The sequence below is a fragment of the Phyllopteryx taeniolatus genome, chromosome 16, assembly GCF_024500385.1.
Source record: "Phyllopteryx taeniolatus isolate TA_2022b chromosome 16, UOR_Ptae_1.2, whole genome shotgun sequence".
In the NCBI taxonomy this organism is placed as follows: Eukaryota; Metazoa; Chordata; class Actinopteri; order Syngnathiformes; family Syngnathidae; genus Phyllopteryx; species Phyllopteryx taeniolatus.
In genome coordinates, this window is record NC_084517.1 from 20,134,131 (window position 1) to 20,152,319 (window position 18,189).

The following is an 18,189-nucleotide window of genomic DNA, read 5'->3' on the forward strand; positions in this document are numbered from 1 at the left end:
GTCCCGAGGTGGAGCGGACGACAGCATCCTGAAGCACCTTTGTCGTCTGTCTCGGCCTCTTTGGTTTTCTTGGAATTGTATCAATGTTAAATCAACAATTTCACTCCACATTTCCTCAGAAGAGGCTTGTCTACAGTACTGGACCAGTGTCTCCTTAAGTCTTTCAATAGGTTCAACAGCCTTAGCATAGTCCACTGTTTTAGACTGGAGCATGTCTGATAAAAAATTGGTGTCACTCAGGACCTTTGTGAACAGAAGAGGAGGTCCAGCAAAATTCAGATCAATCTGAGGCAATATCCTTCTTGCTTCAACAGCTCTTTGTGGATGGTTCTCAGATGCGAGCTCCTCAAGCATCGCAGGCAACATGTCCACCACATTGCGACATGCTGTGTGTGCGCCTACAGGCCCAACGTCTTTCACTTCGCTGTTGGAACATCTCCCGCTGCACTTCCAGCCATTTGTTATGTACATTTGAGCCAGACATGAATGCATACAGTCGTTCCAATAATGACAGGTTTCCTACATCTGCTACACTTTTTACAGCGTCTACCGGAACCAAGTTCAAGCAGTGTGCACTGCAGTGAACATAGAAGGCATGTTTAGCTACTTCTTTTATCTTTGCTTGAACACCTGCATGTGCCCCGTGCAACAGGTACTCGTCACCACAGTAAAATGTTGAGCATTTCTACATCAATAACATTTGTAACTCGGGATTTTCGTGTGAAGTGACCATGTTAAGGAGAGGTTTGCTAATGACATTCATGACCCAATTTACATCTTGTGACCAAATGACTTCAAAGAGGCTTAGTTACTTAGTTCAGTGTTAATTACACAACTCACTATACTTATTAATTAGACCTAGCAAGATGACTTTTTTATAAGTGGGGAATTGCAGGCAAATGACAATAATTAAGGCATTGATCTCTGTATGACGCCATTTCAAGGCAAGCGAAAACCAGTTTTGGTTAGGACATGAAGACTTTTTTTTGTTTGACACCTTTTCAGCTCTCTTTTCAGACTATTGTGACAGTGACATTAAAAAATTACACAACGAGACTTTTTGATTCAACTTACAAAGTTGCATAAGCGTTTCGAGAGCATTTTGGGGGCTGCCTGAAGAATGGGAAAATTGGAAAGATTACTTATTCTTACTTTGTTCTTTTTATAAACACATTAGTGTATAACCTTACAGTTGTTGGTTGGAAAATGGAAAATGGAAAATGAAGGACCTGAATCCTAACAGGTATAAGTGAATGAAATCCGTGGATATCAGAACTTAATAGGACTCGTGAATTTTTCAATATCAGTTTCCTTACTTGGTACGATCCCCTTCACAGTTAGACCATCAACTTGAAGCTTGAACGTTGACATGTTCCATCACTTGCCATTTTTCACTTCCAATTCAATCATTTGACCAACTATGTTTATCTAATTGTTTGTACATGATGAACAGTGTAAAGTCAACATTTTAGATCATCGGGAAAATTAAGGTTGTTTATATTTTTATTTTAATTCAGGTTTCACTATTGGCATTTTTGACTGCTAAAACCTTTTCAGTGTTATGCTTTGTCAGTTGGAAGTACACACAAAATTGTTTATGAAGAACAGCATGTACGTAACTTTGACTGGGTTTTCTGCCAGTCAAACACATTTCCAGTTCCACACAACGTACCGTTCCAGAGTTTCAACATCTATTCCAATTACCAATCCTTGACTGAACAATACTATGATTTCAAAACGTTAACACATAGATCTGAACACAGTGTCTCTACAGAAGTCAGTGTTGGTAAACAATAATACAGCCACTAAGACCTGTGCGTAATTTTGACACCAGCGGTCTTTGCTCGTGCCCATGTCACGTTACAAGCACCAGTAAACATCCACAGTGCACCACACAACATCGACATTTTTATCAACAAAGTGAATCATATGTTTTGATCAAAGATAAGTAAAAACGTTTGGCAGGAGGAACCGAATCCAAGTTTAATAATAAGGATGAAAGTATGCGCATAATCATGACACCAACTTTTTCAGGGGTCTATTTATTTCACAGCTCTTCCTAGACTTGTAGTTGCTCATGGTGTTGGTAAAGACTGTTACCTTAGGGGATTCCATTTCAGGTCAATTTTCAGTCTATGGATGCAACACTAAACTTCAAAGGCTCACTGTGAATTTCGTCACGCGAAAAATTTAAAAAAACATTTTCTGTCTTTCTAGTCATCAAGGCCAAGGTTGTTGGAGTGACAGTTGGCGGTGGCTTCAAACCCATTAAGTATGACATCAAACTGAGCAAGGTGAAATGCGCATTATATTCATGCATCTGTATTTATGCAAATTTGACAAATCTACCTTGCTTGCTTTCCAGCTGTTCAAGGGCCCAAGAAAGAATTTTGATTCCATCTACACTGCGTCCAGCTCTGCCGCATGTGGAATCACTTTGACCAATGGCGTCAAGTATCTACTTATGGGTATGGAAAAAACCTGAAACTGTTTTCTCCCATTGGAAATGATCTGGGTCCCGCAAAACCTTTATGAATGGCACCATCACAAGGGATGGATTTAAGATTGGAGTGGCCACTAACTTGTCATCCACTTGAATGAATCAACGCTTTGTTCATGGATGCTGTTAATATATGGAAAAGCGCTAACTGCTTTAACAATATTAGCATCTAGCAGTCGTTCAATGTGGTGTAAACCTGTTCGTTTAAATCCCTGTGCTCACCCTAAGCCGCAGATCGCACGCTGAATCTCCTTCCCGTGCGGCGTCAGTGGCCCGACCGAGTGCTGGTGGCCCGACTTCCTGATGGCTTTGCTGTACCGACAGTTCTTGTGCCCGGGAAAGGGGGTTTACCTCTCTCAAACAGGGTTTCATGGACTCCAAAGGCCGTTGACTCCAAATGAAAAATAAATGAATAAAATCAATGCAGTGTGTGTGTCTTTATTTTTCCCCAATTGTGACAATTCCAAAGCACTTGTTTGTAAACTTTATTATATATTAATTGTTGGATTGTTCTATGTAGAAGGCAGATTACTGAAGAATGATGTTCTTAGGATGACTCCCTTTTCTGATAGCACCCAGGGTAGATGACTGAAGAATGATGGTTTCATGGTGACTCTCCCCTTTTCTGATAACACCCAAGGCCAGAGGTGCCTTCTGCTGAACATATATCAAAACCTTCTGCTGAACAGTCGCAACGAAACCTTCTGACGTGTATAAAAGGAGTTAGCTCAAATAACAAGGTGTGTCATTCAGTGAACCTGCACTCTGGTTGATTGAATGCACCCTGAGACTCAGCACGTTGGTGTCTTCTTTTTTCCTTTCTTTTTGGACAAAGAAAACGAACACGCAAGGACGATTGAAGGTTCCATGATCTATTGAACATTGACATTATACTACGTGCTTAACATAATATAATATACGTTAATGTTGGGAATAACATGAGCTGGCCTGCTAACTTGCTCTTTACTGTGAAGATGGTTCAGCCTAAAGCATGTTCAGAAAATAGGATTCCACCAGCCATAGCCCTTGTTTTATAAATCATGCCAAGTATTCATTAACCAGAGCATTCATGCCACTTTGGCAAGATCCATTATTTATAATCTGTAGTTCAATCTTTTATAAAAGACCTTGTTTGTGAGAAGGAAACTCCAGTTATTGCGTAATGAACCTGTAAGTGTACAGTACACTGTTTTTTTGTTTTTTTCCTCTGAAAATTGGATGGAACCCTTCACATATTTCAACAAACATTGGTATGTTCAAGCAACACAATATATGAAGTTAGACTTGTGCTTTGAGATCTTTTCATGAATTGCATGTTTAAGGATCAATGTGTGCCACAAGCTTTTAATCAGCCCAAAGTGAAGTTAGGAGCAAGTAATTGATTTGTTTTGTTGGTAGACACTTGAAGTATAACAATTGCAACTGGGCTATACTGCAATGATAAGTTGGGAATCTGTAAGATCTGACCCATTCTCTGCTTGCTGTCAAAAAACGCCTTACTGCTAAGGTGTCAGTAATTAAGAGCTTGCTTTTAATTTTTTTTTTTTTTTTTTTTTTAACTTGGCCCCCCACAGCGCCCTCAATTGGCCGGCAGCTCCCAACTGACACACACGTTCACATGGTAAAGGTGAAAACGATTAGCGCATACAAGTGATGTTGCTTAATTGTGGGAGGATTCTGCAGCCATAAAAAGGCCCTCGTGAACCTGAACTCAAGTAGAGCAAAGTAGTCGGTGTCAACTGCGCTCTTCTTCTGGAACGGCATCCCTTTTCTTGCACAACTTAACCGTCTCCTTAATTAATCGTTTTGCCTTTGCTGTCCTGAACGCTCAACGATGATCTGGCTGTTGAAGAGCTTCGCGCTGCCCCTGGCGCTGCTGTTCTCGTGGGGCCTCAAGGAGGAAGGCGCGCAAGCCTGCACCTGTCCCCCGATGCATCCTCAAGAAGTCTTTTGCCAAGCTGATGTCGGTAAGTTGAACAGGATTCTGTGGTCTGTCATGGCTACCTCCTAAACAAATTCAACTCCAGCTCTACTTTCTAGCAGTTTGGCTTGGCTAAACGGGCAAGTAGATGTTCCATTAAACATGGCTGACCTTTGGTAATGTCATGTCTGGTCAATTTTCAGTCTTTGTGACAAAATGGCTTTGAAGATGACTTCAGAAGAGGCCTGCAGCGTTCCTTTCAATTCTGTTTTGTTTATTTTGCAGGTCTGAGATCTTTTAAAGGTAGCAGTTGACTTGGATATGAGAACATTGCTCATGTTAATAGACTTTCATTTGGGGATGCCTTTGCGGGTCAATTTTCAGTCTATTTTGTATTGTGACTGCTGTTTTTCCTTTCCTTTTTTTTTTTTTTTTTTTTTAAAAAGCTAGCTCTGTGCAACTGTCTGGCTGCAAATCCTCAAACCTGGATGCCCCTTTTTGTTTTTCAAATAAAAATGTTTTTAACTCTTTCTAGTCATCGCAGCAAAGGTTGTTGGAGCAAAGGCTGACGGTAGCTTAAATCCTATCAAGTATGACATCCAACAAATCACGGTAAAATATTTATTTCATGTTTCTGCATATATGCAAATTGGACACAAATGAAACTTTATATTTTTATTTTATCGTTTGTTTTGCAGCATTTCAAGGGCCCTAAGAGGCTTTTTCATGCCATCTACACTCCATCCAGCTCTGCCGCATGTGGAATCACTCTGACCAATGGTGTCGACTATCTACTCATGGGTATTTATAAAAAAAAAAAAAAAAAAAAAAAAAACTTCCTCCCCCCCCATGTGAAATCAATCCATTCCAGTTTAACTTTAATGGCACCCAAAAGTAAGCCTTTTGCTTACGAACACTGCCAGCTTGTGACAATTTTTGGGACTTTGGGTGCATTTCACCATGCATTCTTTAAATTTAACAAGGCCAGTTTTTTTTTTTCTTCCCTTCATTTCTTTTTCTGCAATTACAGCCAGACTCCAGTCTGACGGCTCGCTGTACATCACCTCGTGCGACTTCTATCAGCCGTGGGACGACTTGAGCGCCATGCAAAAGCGCTTGTTGCAGCTCTACGGGCTGGGCTGCGACTGCAAGGTAGGAGCTCAAAAAGGTGGCTTTAGCATTAGCAATTTGTTTGTGGTGGCCCCTAATCGCACAGGTTGCCGTCTCAATCACTTGTGCATGTGCACTTACTGCTTTCACAATGATTCTCATTCCAATATCTCTCGAATCTCATGTGAACATGTTCTTTAAATCCCCGTCGTTTGTCACCCGCAGATCACTCGCTGCGCCTCCCACCCGTGTGGGATCAGCAGCCGGACCGAGTGCTTGTGGACAGACTTTTTTCCAGTGAAGCATCCCCGAAACTTTGCTTGCATCAAGAGACGCGACGGCTCTTGTGCCTGGTTCAGGGGTTTGACACTTAAAGGGCGTTAACTCGTAATAAATGAATAAAAAATGAATGCAGTTTGGTTTTATTTTCTGACAATTCAGCACTTCCATACAAACTTCTGCTTTCGACGCAATGTTGGGCATATAACTCGTACCGTACATGCAAAGCCGACAAGCTGGACTGTTAACGTCAGCTAATTAGTGTGAAGATGTCGCAAATGTTTCAGATGGCAATAATACAATCTGAAAAGAGATTAAAACTATTTGTACAAACATTGCAACCCACACTAATTGACAAATGTCTACTGTATGTATTTCACAATTACATTGATGTAGTTCAGCTTTCTTTTATTCTGGACCATACTTTGGCTGCTGCCTAACAGTTTCAATGTAATGAGTGCCTTCCTAATCGTCAGAGTGGATTATGATGCCCCCGGGCCATAATTCCCTGTGACCAATAGATGCAGCCACATTTAAGGTTTCCTGGACCAGACCGTAGCAGCCTTCTTAAACTTTGATTAGCATTGAAACCATTTTACTGGTCAGCTGGAATCAAAACTCATTTTGAGGTCAACACTATAAAATGAGCCTTGTTTTTCTAAACTTTCCCAAACATGGGAATGAAATTTAAAATGTACAAAACTGAACATTATCCTCACCTGGCTGGGAGCTTGGCAACCCTAAACTCCTGATCCTAGAATAAACCCTGCCATAAACTCACTCCAAACTCGTACATAAAATAAAACTTATCCAAACTGAGCTGACTGCAATTCTATTTAAAAAAAAAAAAAACCCTGAAGCGGTCATGTGGTACAAGGAAGGCTTCTGTCATTTCAGCTCCTCCCCTAAATGAAGCAAGCCTGGACGTCCAGCTTTGCAGGAACACCCCCTCATTACATAATGAGCAAGTTCAGTCTACAGTAGACCGGTTCAGCAGACCAGTTAGCTGGGCTGCTACAGTGCTCTGGCGTCCAGTTTTCTATTATCTGTGGGTTTGGATAATGATGAGACCATTTACCTTTTGGTTGATGCCTTTTCAGCTGAATTTCCAGTTCACTTTGGAACAAAATGACTGAAAAAGGCCTCTTGCTTGCGTCGAGAGGCAAAGGTGTTTGTGATTGGGAAAGGGGGACCGTCTCGCCCAATTCAGGATTCAAGTACATCAGAGGCTGTTAATCATAAATGCAGTGTGTGTTTTTATGGTGACAATTCAGCACTTTGACTTCCAAAGCACTTCTGTGAACTTCTGCTTCTTTCATGCCATAACTTGCACACACAAAGCCAACATTAGCTAACCTGCCAACTTTAGCTCATTACCACTGAAGACGCTTCACAAATATTTCAGGATGTCACATTTTTGTACAATTTTTCTTCAAATCAAGTACCTAACTAAGCACCTAAAATATTAAAATATTTATGGGGTGGCAAGAAGGGTGCGTCCGATGTAACACCTGTTTGAGATCCTTGATATTTGAATCAAGCTTCAGCCAATAACAGGACAGCTTCCTCTCTCCAAAAATTTGGACTTGATGGATTTAGCGCCTGGACACCCTGCATAATTTGACAATTTGTGTTAGAAAATCTTCCTATTTCTCCAATCAGATTATCCCGAACTGGATAACACACAGAGATGCAAAAAGTGTGTTTTGTTATCTGGAAATACATGCTGTCCCGAGGTGGAGCGGACGACAGCATCCTGAAGCACCTTTGTCGTCTGTCTCGGCCTCTTTGGTTCTCTTGGAGTTGTATCAATGTTAAATCAACAATTTCACTCCACATTTCCTCAGAAGAGGCTTGTCTACAGTACTGGACCAGTGTCTCCTTAAGTCTTTCAATAGGTTCAACAGCCTTAGCATAGTCCACTGTTTTAGACTGGAGCATGTCTGATAAAAATTTGGTGTCACTCAGGACCTTTGTGAACAGAAGAGGAGGTCCAGCAAAATTCAGATCAATCTGAGGCAATATCCCTCTTGCTTCAACAGCTCTTTGTGGATGGTTCTCAGATGCGAGCTCCTCAAGCATCGCAGGCAACATGTCCACCACATTGCGACATGCTGTGTGTGCGCCTACAGGCCCAACGTCTTTCACTTCGCTGTTGGAGCTCCCTTGGTGCACCGCCAAACATCTCCCGCTGCACTTCCAGCCATTTGTTATGTACATTTGAGCCAGACATGAATGCATACAGTCGTTCCAATAATGACAGGTTTCCTGCATCTGCTACACTTTTTACAGCGTCTACCGGAACCAAGTTCAAGCAGTGTGCACTGCAGTGAACATAGAAGGCATGTTTAGCTACTTCTTTTATCTTTGCTTGAACACCTGCATGTGCCCCGTGCAACAGGTACTCGTCACCACAGTAAAATGTTGAGCATGTCTACATCAACGACATTTGTAACTCGGGATTTTCGTGTGAAGTGACCATGTTAAGGAGAGGTTTGCTAATGACATTCATGACCCAATTTACATCTTGTGACCAAATGACTTCAAAGAGGCTTAGTTACTTAGTTCAGTGTTAATTACACAACTCACTATACTTATTAATTAGACCTAGCAAGATGACTTTTTTATAAGTGGGGAATTGCGGGCAAATGACAATAATTAAGGCATTGATCTCTGTATGATGCAATTTCAAGGCAAGCGAAAACCAGTTTTGGTTAGGACATGAAGACTTTTTTTTGTTTGACACCTTTTCAGCTCTCTTTTCAGACTATTGTGACAGTGACATGAAAAAAGGTAATTACACAACGAGACTTTTTGATTCAACTTACAAAGTTGCATAAGCGTTTCGAGAGCATTTTGGGGGCTGCCTGAAGAATGGGAAAATTGGAAAGATTACTTATTCTTACTTTGTTCTTTTTATAAACACATTAGTGTATAACCTTACAGTTGTTGGTTGGAAAATGGAAAATGGAAAATGAAGGACCTGAATCCTAACAGGTATAAGTGAATGAAATCCGTGGATATCAGAACTTAATAGGACTCGTGAATTTTTCAATATCAGTTTCCTTACTTGGTACGATCCCCTTCACAGTTAGACCATCAACTTGAAGCTTGAACGTTGACATGTTCCATCACTTGCCATTTTTCACTTCCAATTCAATCATTTGACCAACTATGTTTATCTAATTGTTTGTACATGATGAACAGTGTAAAGTCAACATTTTAGATCATCGGGAAAATTAAGGTTGTTTATATTTTTATTTTAATTCAGGTTTCACTATTGGCATTTTTGACTGCTAAAACCTTTTCAGTGTTATGCTTTGTCAGTTGGAAGTACACACAAAATTGTTTATGAAGAACAGCATGTACGTAACTTTGACTGGGTTTTCTGCCAGTCAAACACATTTCCAGTTCCACACAACGTACCGTTCCAGAGTTTCAACATCTATTCCAATTACCAATCCTTGACTGAACAATACTAGGATTTCAAAACATTAACACATAGATCTGAACACAGTTTCTCTACAGAAGTCAGTGTTGGTAAACGATAATACAGCCACTTAGACCTGTGCGTAATTTTGACACCAGCGGTCTTTGCTCGTGCCCATGTCACGTTACAAGCACCAGTAAACATCCACAGTGCACCACACAACATCGACATTTTAATCAACAAAGTGAATCAAATGTTTTGATCAAAGATAGTTAAAAACGTTAGACAGGAGGAACCGAATCCAAGTTTAATAATAAGGATGAAAGTATGCGCATAATCATGACCACATCCTCAACACTGCTTTGACTTGTCAAAATTACCAGCGAGTCAGCAGTGCAGTCAGGAGACACAGAAAACAGCCTGTGCACCAGCGATAGAAAACGGTCGAAATTCACCAATCATTTCTCCTTCAACGATTCAAACAAGAAACCATCTTAATCTATACAAACTCGCTTTTCATCATTGCTAGTAACGTGACCGTTTGAGATCAAAGCTTGTAACATTTTGACATCATTTTCTTGAAAACCGGCCCCTCCACGTTCCCATCAAGCTCAAATGCTGCCGTATGCTGGTCGTATGTAAGTTGAAAATGGTTCTGGGTGATCGATGTCGCAAAGTAGTCGACCCTTTTTGTTATTTTGTCCAAGTCTCTCGAACTAAAATAAGACCGACACTTAAAAATGTAAGTCAATATTGTCTCCTACTCCTTCTGAAGCAATTGATTGATCCTTCTTTGATTATTTTGGGAGATTATTGCATCAATTCCAAATAGCTGTCGTAAAAATGCTCGTTGTCTGTTTACAGTTATGACATTGAGTGGCTGCTTGTTCGTAAAGCGTTTTGACCGCCAAAGTTACGAGCACGATGCCTATTTCTAATAAGTGCCTCGAAGAAATCTCATCGTGGAATGTCATTAACTTCTGTTAAGTGGTAGGCGCCCCGTTTTAGCAGATATTGGCAAAGTGTTTGCATGATTTTGCCGATATTTTTCACACTGTGCCCATTTCCGTTGATGACTGCTAAAATGTCACGCTTCGGCGATGGTCAAAAACCACAAAAATGTGTTTGACATGGTTTATTGCAAAATAATTGGAGGTGGACAATTGTTGATACAATATTATTTAATATCTACATGTTGATACCTGATTACTGACGATACTGTTCTGTGTTCATACTTGATGCCTTTTAATGTATTTCGCCGTTAATAATTGCTCGTAACATTTCACCACATCCGTGGAATGACCCATATATATGTGCAATCTGCTTCGGCATTTGGCAAAACAGGCAAAAGCACTTTCTCGCGGCACGGGTAAATGGTGGACTGGGACAAAGCACCTGTAAGAAGTGTAAACATCTACAATGTCTTTTGCTTAACAAAGGCTGTCATTAAATATGACACAACTGTTTGTGATACACAGGACGTCTGCTAACGTGTTTTCTGGGTTTGGTCATTTAACATTCTGCATAACTCTAGAGTTTGGTCAGTTGCATTGCATAGTGATGGATGATACAGTAGGTCAAGCTTGATAACAATATGGTGCACGAGCATTTCACTGTGCAAACTAAAATTTCCAACAATAACATCTCCTGTAATCCGAGGGAGGACAAAATGAATGAAAGTAACCAGGAGACTTGGCAAGGTTGAGTGTGAATGGATGCGTAACTTTCCATCTCTTAACTTGCCAGGCAGGACACGCCCTAAATGCATCCAGGCGGCAAGGGCGCGTTTCACAGAGGAAACTAGATGACGATTCAAAATATGTGTCACATTTGTACAAAATAATCAAGTGTGTCCCAGGTTAGGGTTAGCGCAATTCATAACACCGTCACGGTGAAGCCAGATACTGCCGTTCCCCTCTGGATGCAGTGGGGAGTGTCCGACCAATCATATTTCAGGGCGGAGTGCCCTGCCGGGATTGGATGTGGCTTAATTGTGGGCGGATTCTGCATCCATAAAAAGGCCCTCGTAAACATAGACTCAAGCAGAGTGAGACCGTCGGTGTAACAGAAAGGCAGCGCTGTAATTCAACGATGAGCTGGACGCTGAAGACTTTGATGCTGCCCCTGATGCTGCTGTGCTTGTGGCAGCTGCAGCAAGAAGGCGCACACGCCTGCAGATGTCCCCAGTTGCATCTCCAGCAGGCGTTTTGCCAAGCAGATGTTGGTAAATTGAACGGAACTCTACAAGAGCTTGTTATTTATTTATTTTTTTTAAATGGGTTCAAATACTGAGCAGTCTGCAGTATATTTGCAATGTTGTTTTGGTTGTATGTATAGTTGTGGTTTAAAATGGTGGCTTGTACTTTTTGACATTTCCATAGACTCTAAAGTCTCGTTACCATAAAATAATTTGTGACAATGACTCTTGCAACTTAGCATTTTTGTGTGATGTGACGATGTTAGGATCCAGGTGACGCAAGGGAACAACTTTTGCTGAAGCAGGTGTTTTTCATAAAGGCTGTTTACCTTTGTTGCCATTCCTGGTGACTTTCCATTCTACTTGGTGGCAAAATGACTGTAAACGATTGTGTTAACTACAATGCAAAGTAGACTTAAGTCTAGTAATTTCACGTGCCTGGTTTAGCAGTAATGTGCAAGTGTTGCAAATGACATTAATTAAGGGTTACCTTTTATAACTCCCCCAGATAAATTTCCACCTGGTGGCAAAATGGCTGACAGCAACTTTTTCAGGGGTCTATTTATTTCACAGCTCTTCCTAGACTTGTAGTTGCTCATGGCGTTGGTAAAGACTGTTACCTTAGGGGATTCCATTTCAGGTCAATTTTCAGCCTATGGATGCAACACTAAACTTCAAAGGCTCACTGTGAATTCCGTTACGTGAAACATTTAAAAAAAATATTTTCTGTCTTTCTAGTCATCAAGGCCATGGTTGTTGGAGTGACAGTTGGCGGTGGCTTCAAACCCATTAAGTATGACATCAAACTGAGCAAGGTGAAATGCGCATTATATTCATGCATCTGTATTTATGCAAATTTGACAAATCTACCTTGTTTGCTTTCCAGCTGTTCAAGGGCCCAAGAAAGAATTTTGATTCCATCTACACTGCGTCCAGCTCTGCCTCATGTGGAATCACTTTGACCAATGGTGTCAATTATCTACTTATGGGTATGGAAAAAAGCTGAAACTGTTTTCTCCCGTTGGAAATGATCTGGGTCCCGCAAAACCTTTATGAATGGCACCATCAACGCTTGAAGTAACATTTTAACTGGTTATGTCGTTGTTTACTGTCATACAAACAAAATTGGTAATAGTAATGATTCCTTACAGAAGAATGCAAATGAAGTCCTTTTGAAACACCACCTGCCTATGACCATTTTGTGACTTTGGAGGTTTACCACGTCTTTAACATTTGACCGAAGCGGCAAAGTCTTCCCGGTCACCTCACTTCCTCTCCTGTCGTCTTCCGCCATTACAGGTCGACTACAGTCTGACGGCTCGCTGCACATCTCCTCGTGTGACTTTTTCAAGCGCTGGCAGGACTTGAGCATCATCCAAAAGGGAGGTGTGTTGCAGTGCTACCAAAAGGGCTGCGATTGCAAGGTAGGAACACAAGGGATGGATTTAAGATTGGAGTGGCCACTAACTTGTCATCCACTTGAATGAATCAACGCTTTCATGGATGCTGTTAATATATGGAAAAGCGCTAACTGCTTTAACAATATTAGCATCTAGCAGTCGTTCAATGTGGTGTAAACCTGTCGTTTAAATCCCTGTGCTCACCCTAAGCCGCAGATCGCACGCTGAATCTCCTTCCCGTGCGGCGTCAGTGGCCCGACCGAGTGCTGGTGGCCCGACTTCCTGATGGCTTTGCTGTACCGACAGTTCTTGTTCCCGGGAAAGGGGGTTTACCTCTCTCAAACAGGGTTTCATGGAATCCAAAAGCTGTTGACTCCAAATGAAAAATAAATGAATAAAATCAATGCAGTGTGTGTGTCTTATTTTTCCCCAATTGTAACAATTCCAAAGCCCTTGTTTGTAAACTTTATTATATATTAAAATAATATACGTTAATGTTGGGAATAACATGAGCTGGCCTGCTAACTTGCTCTTTACTGTGAAGATGGTTCAGCCTAAAGCATGTTAAGAAAATAGGATTCCACCAGCCATAGCCCTTGTTTTATAAATCATGCCAACTATTCATTAAGCAGAGCATTCTTGCCACTTTGGCAAGATCCATTATTTATAATCTGTAGTTCAATCTTTTATAAAAGACCTTGTTTGTGAGAAGGAAACTCCAGTTATTGCATAATGAACCTGTAAGTGTACAGTATACGGTTTGTTTTTTTCCTCTGAAAATTGGATGGAACCCTTCACATATTTCAACTAACATTGGTATTTTGAAGCAACTATATATGAAGTTAGACTTGTGCTTTGAGATCTTTTAATGAATTGCATGTTTAAGGCTCAATGTGTGCCACATGCTTTTAATAAGCCCAAAGTGAAGTTAGCAAGTAATTGATTTGTTTTGTTGGTATACACTTGAAATATAACAATTGCAACTGGGCTATACTGGAATGATAAGTTGGGAATCTATAAGATCTGACCCATTCTCTGCTTGCTGTCAAAAACGCCTAACTGCTCAGGTGTCAGTAATTAACAGCTTGCTTTTAATTCCTTTTTGTTTTTTAAACCTTTTTGCGCTTCTGAAAAATTTTCACATTTCAATTATCCATCCATCCATTTTCTTTACCGCTTATCCCCACCAGGGTCGCGGGTTGCTGGAGCCTATCCCAACTATCTTTGTCGGGATACACCCTAAACTGGTCGCCAGCCAATCGCAGGGCACATAGGAACAAACAACCATTCGCACTCACATTCACACCTATGGGCAATTTAGAGTCTTCAATCAACCAACCACGCATGTTTTTGGGATGTGGGAGGAAACCGGAGTGCCCGGAGAAAACCCACCCAGGCAGAGGGAGAACATGCAAACTCCACACAGGCGGGGCCGGGATTTGAACCCCGGTCCCCAGAACTGTGAGGCAGATGTGCCAACCAGTCGTCCAACATGCCAGCACATTTAAATTAAGTTGATTAAACTTCAAGCAAGCGCATGTGTGCGTAGTTAGAGGTGATTGGGGAAAGCCAGGTGAAAACAGTCATTAGTGTATTCAGGTCAGGTGACCTCACGTGGGCGGATTTTGCGCCTATAAAAAGGCCTTTGCGAACATGGAGTCAGGTAGAGCACACTGGTCGGTTTAGCAGAACAGACCTTTCACTCGGGAACAGCGGCCCTGTTTGCACGATCCAAACTGTCTCCTTTTTTTTGACCGTAGGCCTGACCGATCGACCATGTGCTGGACGGCGAAGAGTTTCGCGCTGCCCCTGGTGCTGCTGTGCTTGTGGGGGCTGCAGGAAGGAACGCAAGCCTGCAAATGTGTCGCCAGGCATCCCCAGGAGGTGTTTTGTCAATCGGATGTTGGTAAGTTCAACGGGACTCCACAGTAATTCATAGTTCCCAAGGAGAGGTGAGGGAACACGGATTTTTCTAAACGTTCTTAAATTTTTTTAAATTATTTTTTTTTAGTGGATGCCATTTCAGCTCAATTTGGTTCATGTTGTGGGGGAAAAAAAATTATTTTGTTAATTATCAGTCTAACTAGAGTTTAAATCAAACCTAGCAAGTTGCAAAATTGCAAGTGTTAAGGAAATGAAGGCAGTTTATGAATTTTTAGTCAGTGAGAAAATGGCTGCCAAAGAATCTTGAACACCTTGAGGCATTAAACTTATATCATTGATTGATGTTTTAAAGCTAGCAATTTGACCTGGAAGTTCAAGGTTCACAATGGTTTATACTTGTGCTGGTGCCATTTCTGGCTAATTTAAGTGCAACTTGTGCCAAAATGACTTACAATTCAAAAAGTAGTTATTTTTAAATCTAGCAGTTTCACTTGAATTGCCAGTAAAGTGCAAGTGTTGCAAATGACATTAAGGCTGACTGTTTTATGAGCCCATTTCAGATGCATTTCATGCATGTACCAAAATAACTGACTTTTTTTTTTTAAGAGGTCTGAAGTATTTTACAGCTATTCCTAGAGTTTGTAAAGTTGACTTTCATACACCAGAAAGTGAATGCAATGGCTCAAGTTTGTAAATCTATAAAAACTGTCTTTTCAGTCATCAAGGCAAAAGTGGTTGGGAAGGCTGCCTCTACCTTAAATCTTGTAAAGTATCGCATCAAACCGATCAAGGTAAGACTCGTCTTCATGTCTGCAAATTCACCATTTATCTAACTTGTTTGTTTTCCCAGATGTTCAAGGGCCCTGAAAAGCGGTTTTGTTCCATCTACACTGAACCCAATTCTGCAGCTTGTGGAGTCAATCTGGCCAATGCCACGGAGTATCTACTATCTGGTATATTTCACAAAAAACAGCGGAAAAAATCGATTCCGGGGCTTCAGTTTCAACAGTACATTAGAACGGCAACATTACAGATATTAGTAAATTTTGCAGGCAATGGCGACATAAACTTGTCACAAGTAGGAGACTACCTGCTAAAAATGTTTTGATTATTTTCTTGCCATTTCAAATTAATCTTGCATTAGCCTTTGAAAAAATGGTTTGGAGAGTGCCGCTTCGCAACATGTCGAAAATGAAACTGGCTCCTGCTCAGCCTGAAGTACACCTTGAACCATTCTTCATAGACCTGTAGCTTATGGATGAACCTAAACTCCCCCAGATCCCTGCTGTGCCATTAGAATGGGATGAACAACACTATTTTGGCTGCTGCTTTGTCATCGCATCTTTATTTAGAAGTAGACAGTTTTCTGTTGTAACTGTGACAAATGCATATACATTCCTGAGCTGTAGCCTACTTTTCAGCCATACCGGCGGGGCTAAAGTTACAAGGCTACTTCCTGTTTGGTCGCTCATAACTGCCAAATCTGGGCAAGCTTGCGTGCCACCCAGTTTCTCCACTCATTTCCCCTCCTGTCGTTTATCCACCATTACAGGCAGACTGGACTCTGAGGGTTTGATGCATGTCTCCCTGTGTGACTTTTTTCAACGCTGGGAAGACTTGAGCGCCATGCAAAAGAGAGGCCTGGTGCAGCGCTACCAAATGGGCTGCGATTGCAAGGTAGAAACGCCAAGGATGGATTTAAGATTAGAAAAATGTTTAAGCCACTTAAACAGAGTTCCTGCTGCAGTATTAATGATGATTTGGGGTAATGTGGAGACTGTTTTTAACAATAATTGCCGTTCCAGGAGTCACGCTACAATGTTGTGAGAGCATGAATTTCTGTCTCTTGCAGCTCACGCGCTGCACGTCCATCCCGTGCAGCAGCGGCCCGGCCGAGTGCTTGTGGGCGGACTTTCTGATGGTGAAGGTGTACCGACACTTTGCTTGCATCAAGAAAAGCGACGGTTCTTGTGCCTGGTACACTGGAGTCGCCTAGTCCAAAAAACGACTTCATGGATGTTGAAGACCCTTCACTCAAATAAACAAATTGAGTCAATGCAGTGTATTGTTTTCCCTGCCCCTTTTCTGACACGAGCACTTTTATACCAACTTCTGCTTAATGTTGGGCATAACCTGTACAAGCAAACGAGGTCACAATACTTTTTGCAACTGCTGTTTGTCTTCCAAGTAATTTCACATCGCCTTTTCAGAATAAAGGTTTTGATGCATTAGTGATTGGGGAGGGATACATTTAAAGTTGGTGGGGAAATTCACTCCCTTGTGCAATCTGATCTGTCTGTGATTCCAAATGTCATATCCCTTCCTGCTTTATGCTTGATTAATGCTACACATTTATTCACCATATATTGTCTGTGTACCTTTTTGTTGTAACACCTCATTCTTTAGCTGTGGCTTGGTTAATAAAACCTTGTATAAAAGAACTGATTTGTGTGGAGAAAATGTGCTTGTGAACAAGATGAACCCCTAGTAAGTGTATGTAGCGGTTTTTGTTCTAAAAATGTGGCGGTACACTTCATAGCGCTGGTATTAGGCTGAAATGACTCGTCCAAATTTGGTCGATTTTGTATTGCTTCACAAATTGAATTAGAAATTATCAACCAATGTAAAGTGTTGAAAATGGCATGCTCTGTTTGACAATGCAATGCTAATCCCTCAAATTTGGTTATTTTGGTTTTCTTATTGGATATACAAGGCTTTCACCAGAGGCCGGCAGTACATTTAAACTGACATTGGTATATTTAAGCCATTATATCAACTGCAAAGTTATACTGGTGCAATTGATAGTTACCCAATATTTAAGGACTGATTTAAGATGCACTTGAGCTTTGAATTTTTAAAAAGCTAGAGAGGAGTAATTGTTCACTTGTTGTAGGTATGCACTTTAGACAATTTATTGCAACTTATTTTGGAGCTACAGCTTGCTGAGCCCCTCGAGCTGAAGGGGGCTTGAGATATTGAGATTGACATGGGCCCATATCAATGACAAAACAATTTGTACTGATTTCGAGTCGGCAAAGACATCGTTTCGGGAATTCCCCACAGAGGGCCCCGTGCTAGCTGTAGCTGGCTGGAGGTTAGCAAGGAGCCCCGAGAGACAGCTGATAATGGTCCAAGTCTATGGCATCTGTAAATCCTCGTAGAAAATGCAATGACTTGTTGGTAATCTGTAATATCATCAATGGGACCCCCACTAGTAGGCTTGCTGTCAAAAAAAACAGGCAAATTTAAGTGTCAGCAAATAAGTGCTTGATTTCAATTGTTTTCTTTTTGGATTATATAACTGTGTTTTTGTTCTGAAATTTTTGCACTTATCAATTTTATTTCTTATTTTGGCAATGTATGTGACGTGTGCTTTCAGTGTCAGTAGTTACTGACCATGACTTCAAAGCTGTGATGCGACTGTGCTAACTTGTCGTCCGCCGTGCCACCCACTATTTGACTTGTTTT

The 18,189-nt window shown here is 41.1% G+C and overlaps 3 protein-coding genes and 1 long non-coding RNA gene across 4 annotated transcripts; all 4 read left to right on the plus strand.

The window, feature by feature from the left end:
* The first annotated feature begins 876 nt into the window (after positions 1-876).
* LOC133466444 (uncharacterized) lies at positions 877-2,922 on the plus strand. The gene is made up of 2 exons (XR_009784937.1): positions 877-2,294; positions 2,366-2,922. It is a non-coding gene; the product is annotated as an uncharacterized LOC133466444 (long non-coding RNA).
* A 1,257-nt stretch (positions 2,923-4,179) lies between these two features.
* Positions 4,180-5,941, plus strand: LOC133466441 (metalloproteinase inhibitor 2-like). Its single transcript, XM_061750146.1, has 5 exons — positions 4,180-4,467; positions 4,957-5,033; positions 5,120-5,222; positions 5,452-5,573; positions 5,757-5,941. Exons 1-5 carry the CDS (start codon positions 4,335-4,337, stop codon positions 5,913-5,915), a joined length of 594 nt encoding a protein of 197 aa, XP_061606130.1. The 5' UTR covers positions 4,180-4,334; the 3' UTR covers positions 5,916-5,941.
* A 5,328-nt stretch (positions 5,942-11,269) lies between these two features.
* Positions 11,270-13,241, plus strand: LOC133466443 (metalloproteinase inhibitor 2-like). The gene is made up of 5 exons (XM_061750148.1): positions 11,270-11,464; positions 12,176-12,252; positions 12,324-12,426; positions 12,737-12,861; positions 13,048-13,241. The coding sequence occupies exons 1-5, from the start codon at positions 11,332-11,334 to the stop codon at positions 13,063-13,065; spliced, it is 456 nt and encodes a 151-aa protein (XP_061606132.1). The 5' UTR covers positions 11,270-11,331; the 3' UTR covers positions 13,066-13,241.
* Positions 13,242-14,490: 1,249 nt separating this feature from the next.
* On the plus strand, positions 14,491-16,777 carry LOC133466442 (metalloproteinase inhibitor 2-like). Its single transcript, XM_061750147.1, has 5 exons — positions 14,491-14,743; positions 15,439-15,512; positions 15,572-15,674; positions 16,274-16,398; positions 16,574-16,777. Exons 1-5 carry the CDS (start codon positions 14,614-14,616, stop codon positions 16,715-16,717), a joined length of 576 nt encoding a protein of 191 aa, XP_061606131.1. The 5' UTR covers positions 14,491-14,613; the 3' UTR covers positions 16,718-16,777.
* Positions 16,778-18,189: the final 1,412 nt, after the last annotated feature.

Coding starts and splice junctions, on each gene's coding strand:
- LOC133466441 (XM_061750146.1), top strand. CDS start 4,335: ATGATCTGGCTGTTGAAGAGCTTCGCGCTGCCCCTGGCGCTGCTGTTC. Junction 5,034..5,119: donor ATGACATCCAACAAATCACG/GTAAAATATTTA, acceptor TTTGTTTTGCAG/CATTTCAAGGGCCCTAAGAG. Junction 5,574..5,756: donor GGCTGGGCTGCGACTGCAAG/GTAGGAGCTCAA, acceptor TGTCACCCGCAG/ATCACTCGCTGCGCCTCCCA.
- LOC133466442 (XM_061750147.1), top strand. CDS start 14,614: ATGTGCTGGACGGCGAAGAGTTTCGCGCTGCCCCTGGTGCTGCTGTGC. Junction 15,513..15,571: donor ATCGCATCAAACCGATCAAG/GTAAGACTCGTC, acceptor TTGTTTTCCCAG/ATGTTCAAGGGCCCTGAAAA. Junction 15,675..16,273: donor CACGGAGTATCTACTATCTG/GTATATTTCACA, acceptor CCACCATTACAG/GCAGACTGGACTCTGAGGGT.
- LOC133466443 (XM_061750148.1), top strand. CDS start 11,332: ATGAGCTGGACGCTGAAGACTTTGATGCTGCCCCTGATGCTGCTGTGC. Junction 11,465..12,175: donor GTTTTGCCAAGCAGATGTTG/GTAAATTGAACG, acceptor CTGTCTTTCTAG/TCATCAAGGCCATGGTTGTT. Junction 12,253..12,323: donor ATGACATCAAACTGAGCAAG/GTGAAATGCGCA, acceptor TTTGCTTTCCAG/CTGTTCAAGGGCCCAAGAAA.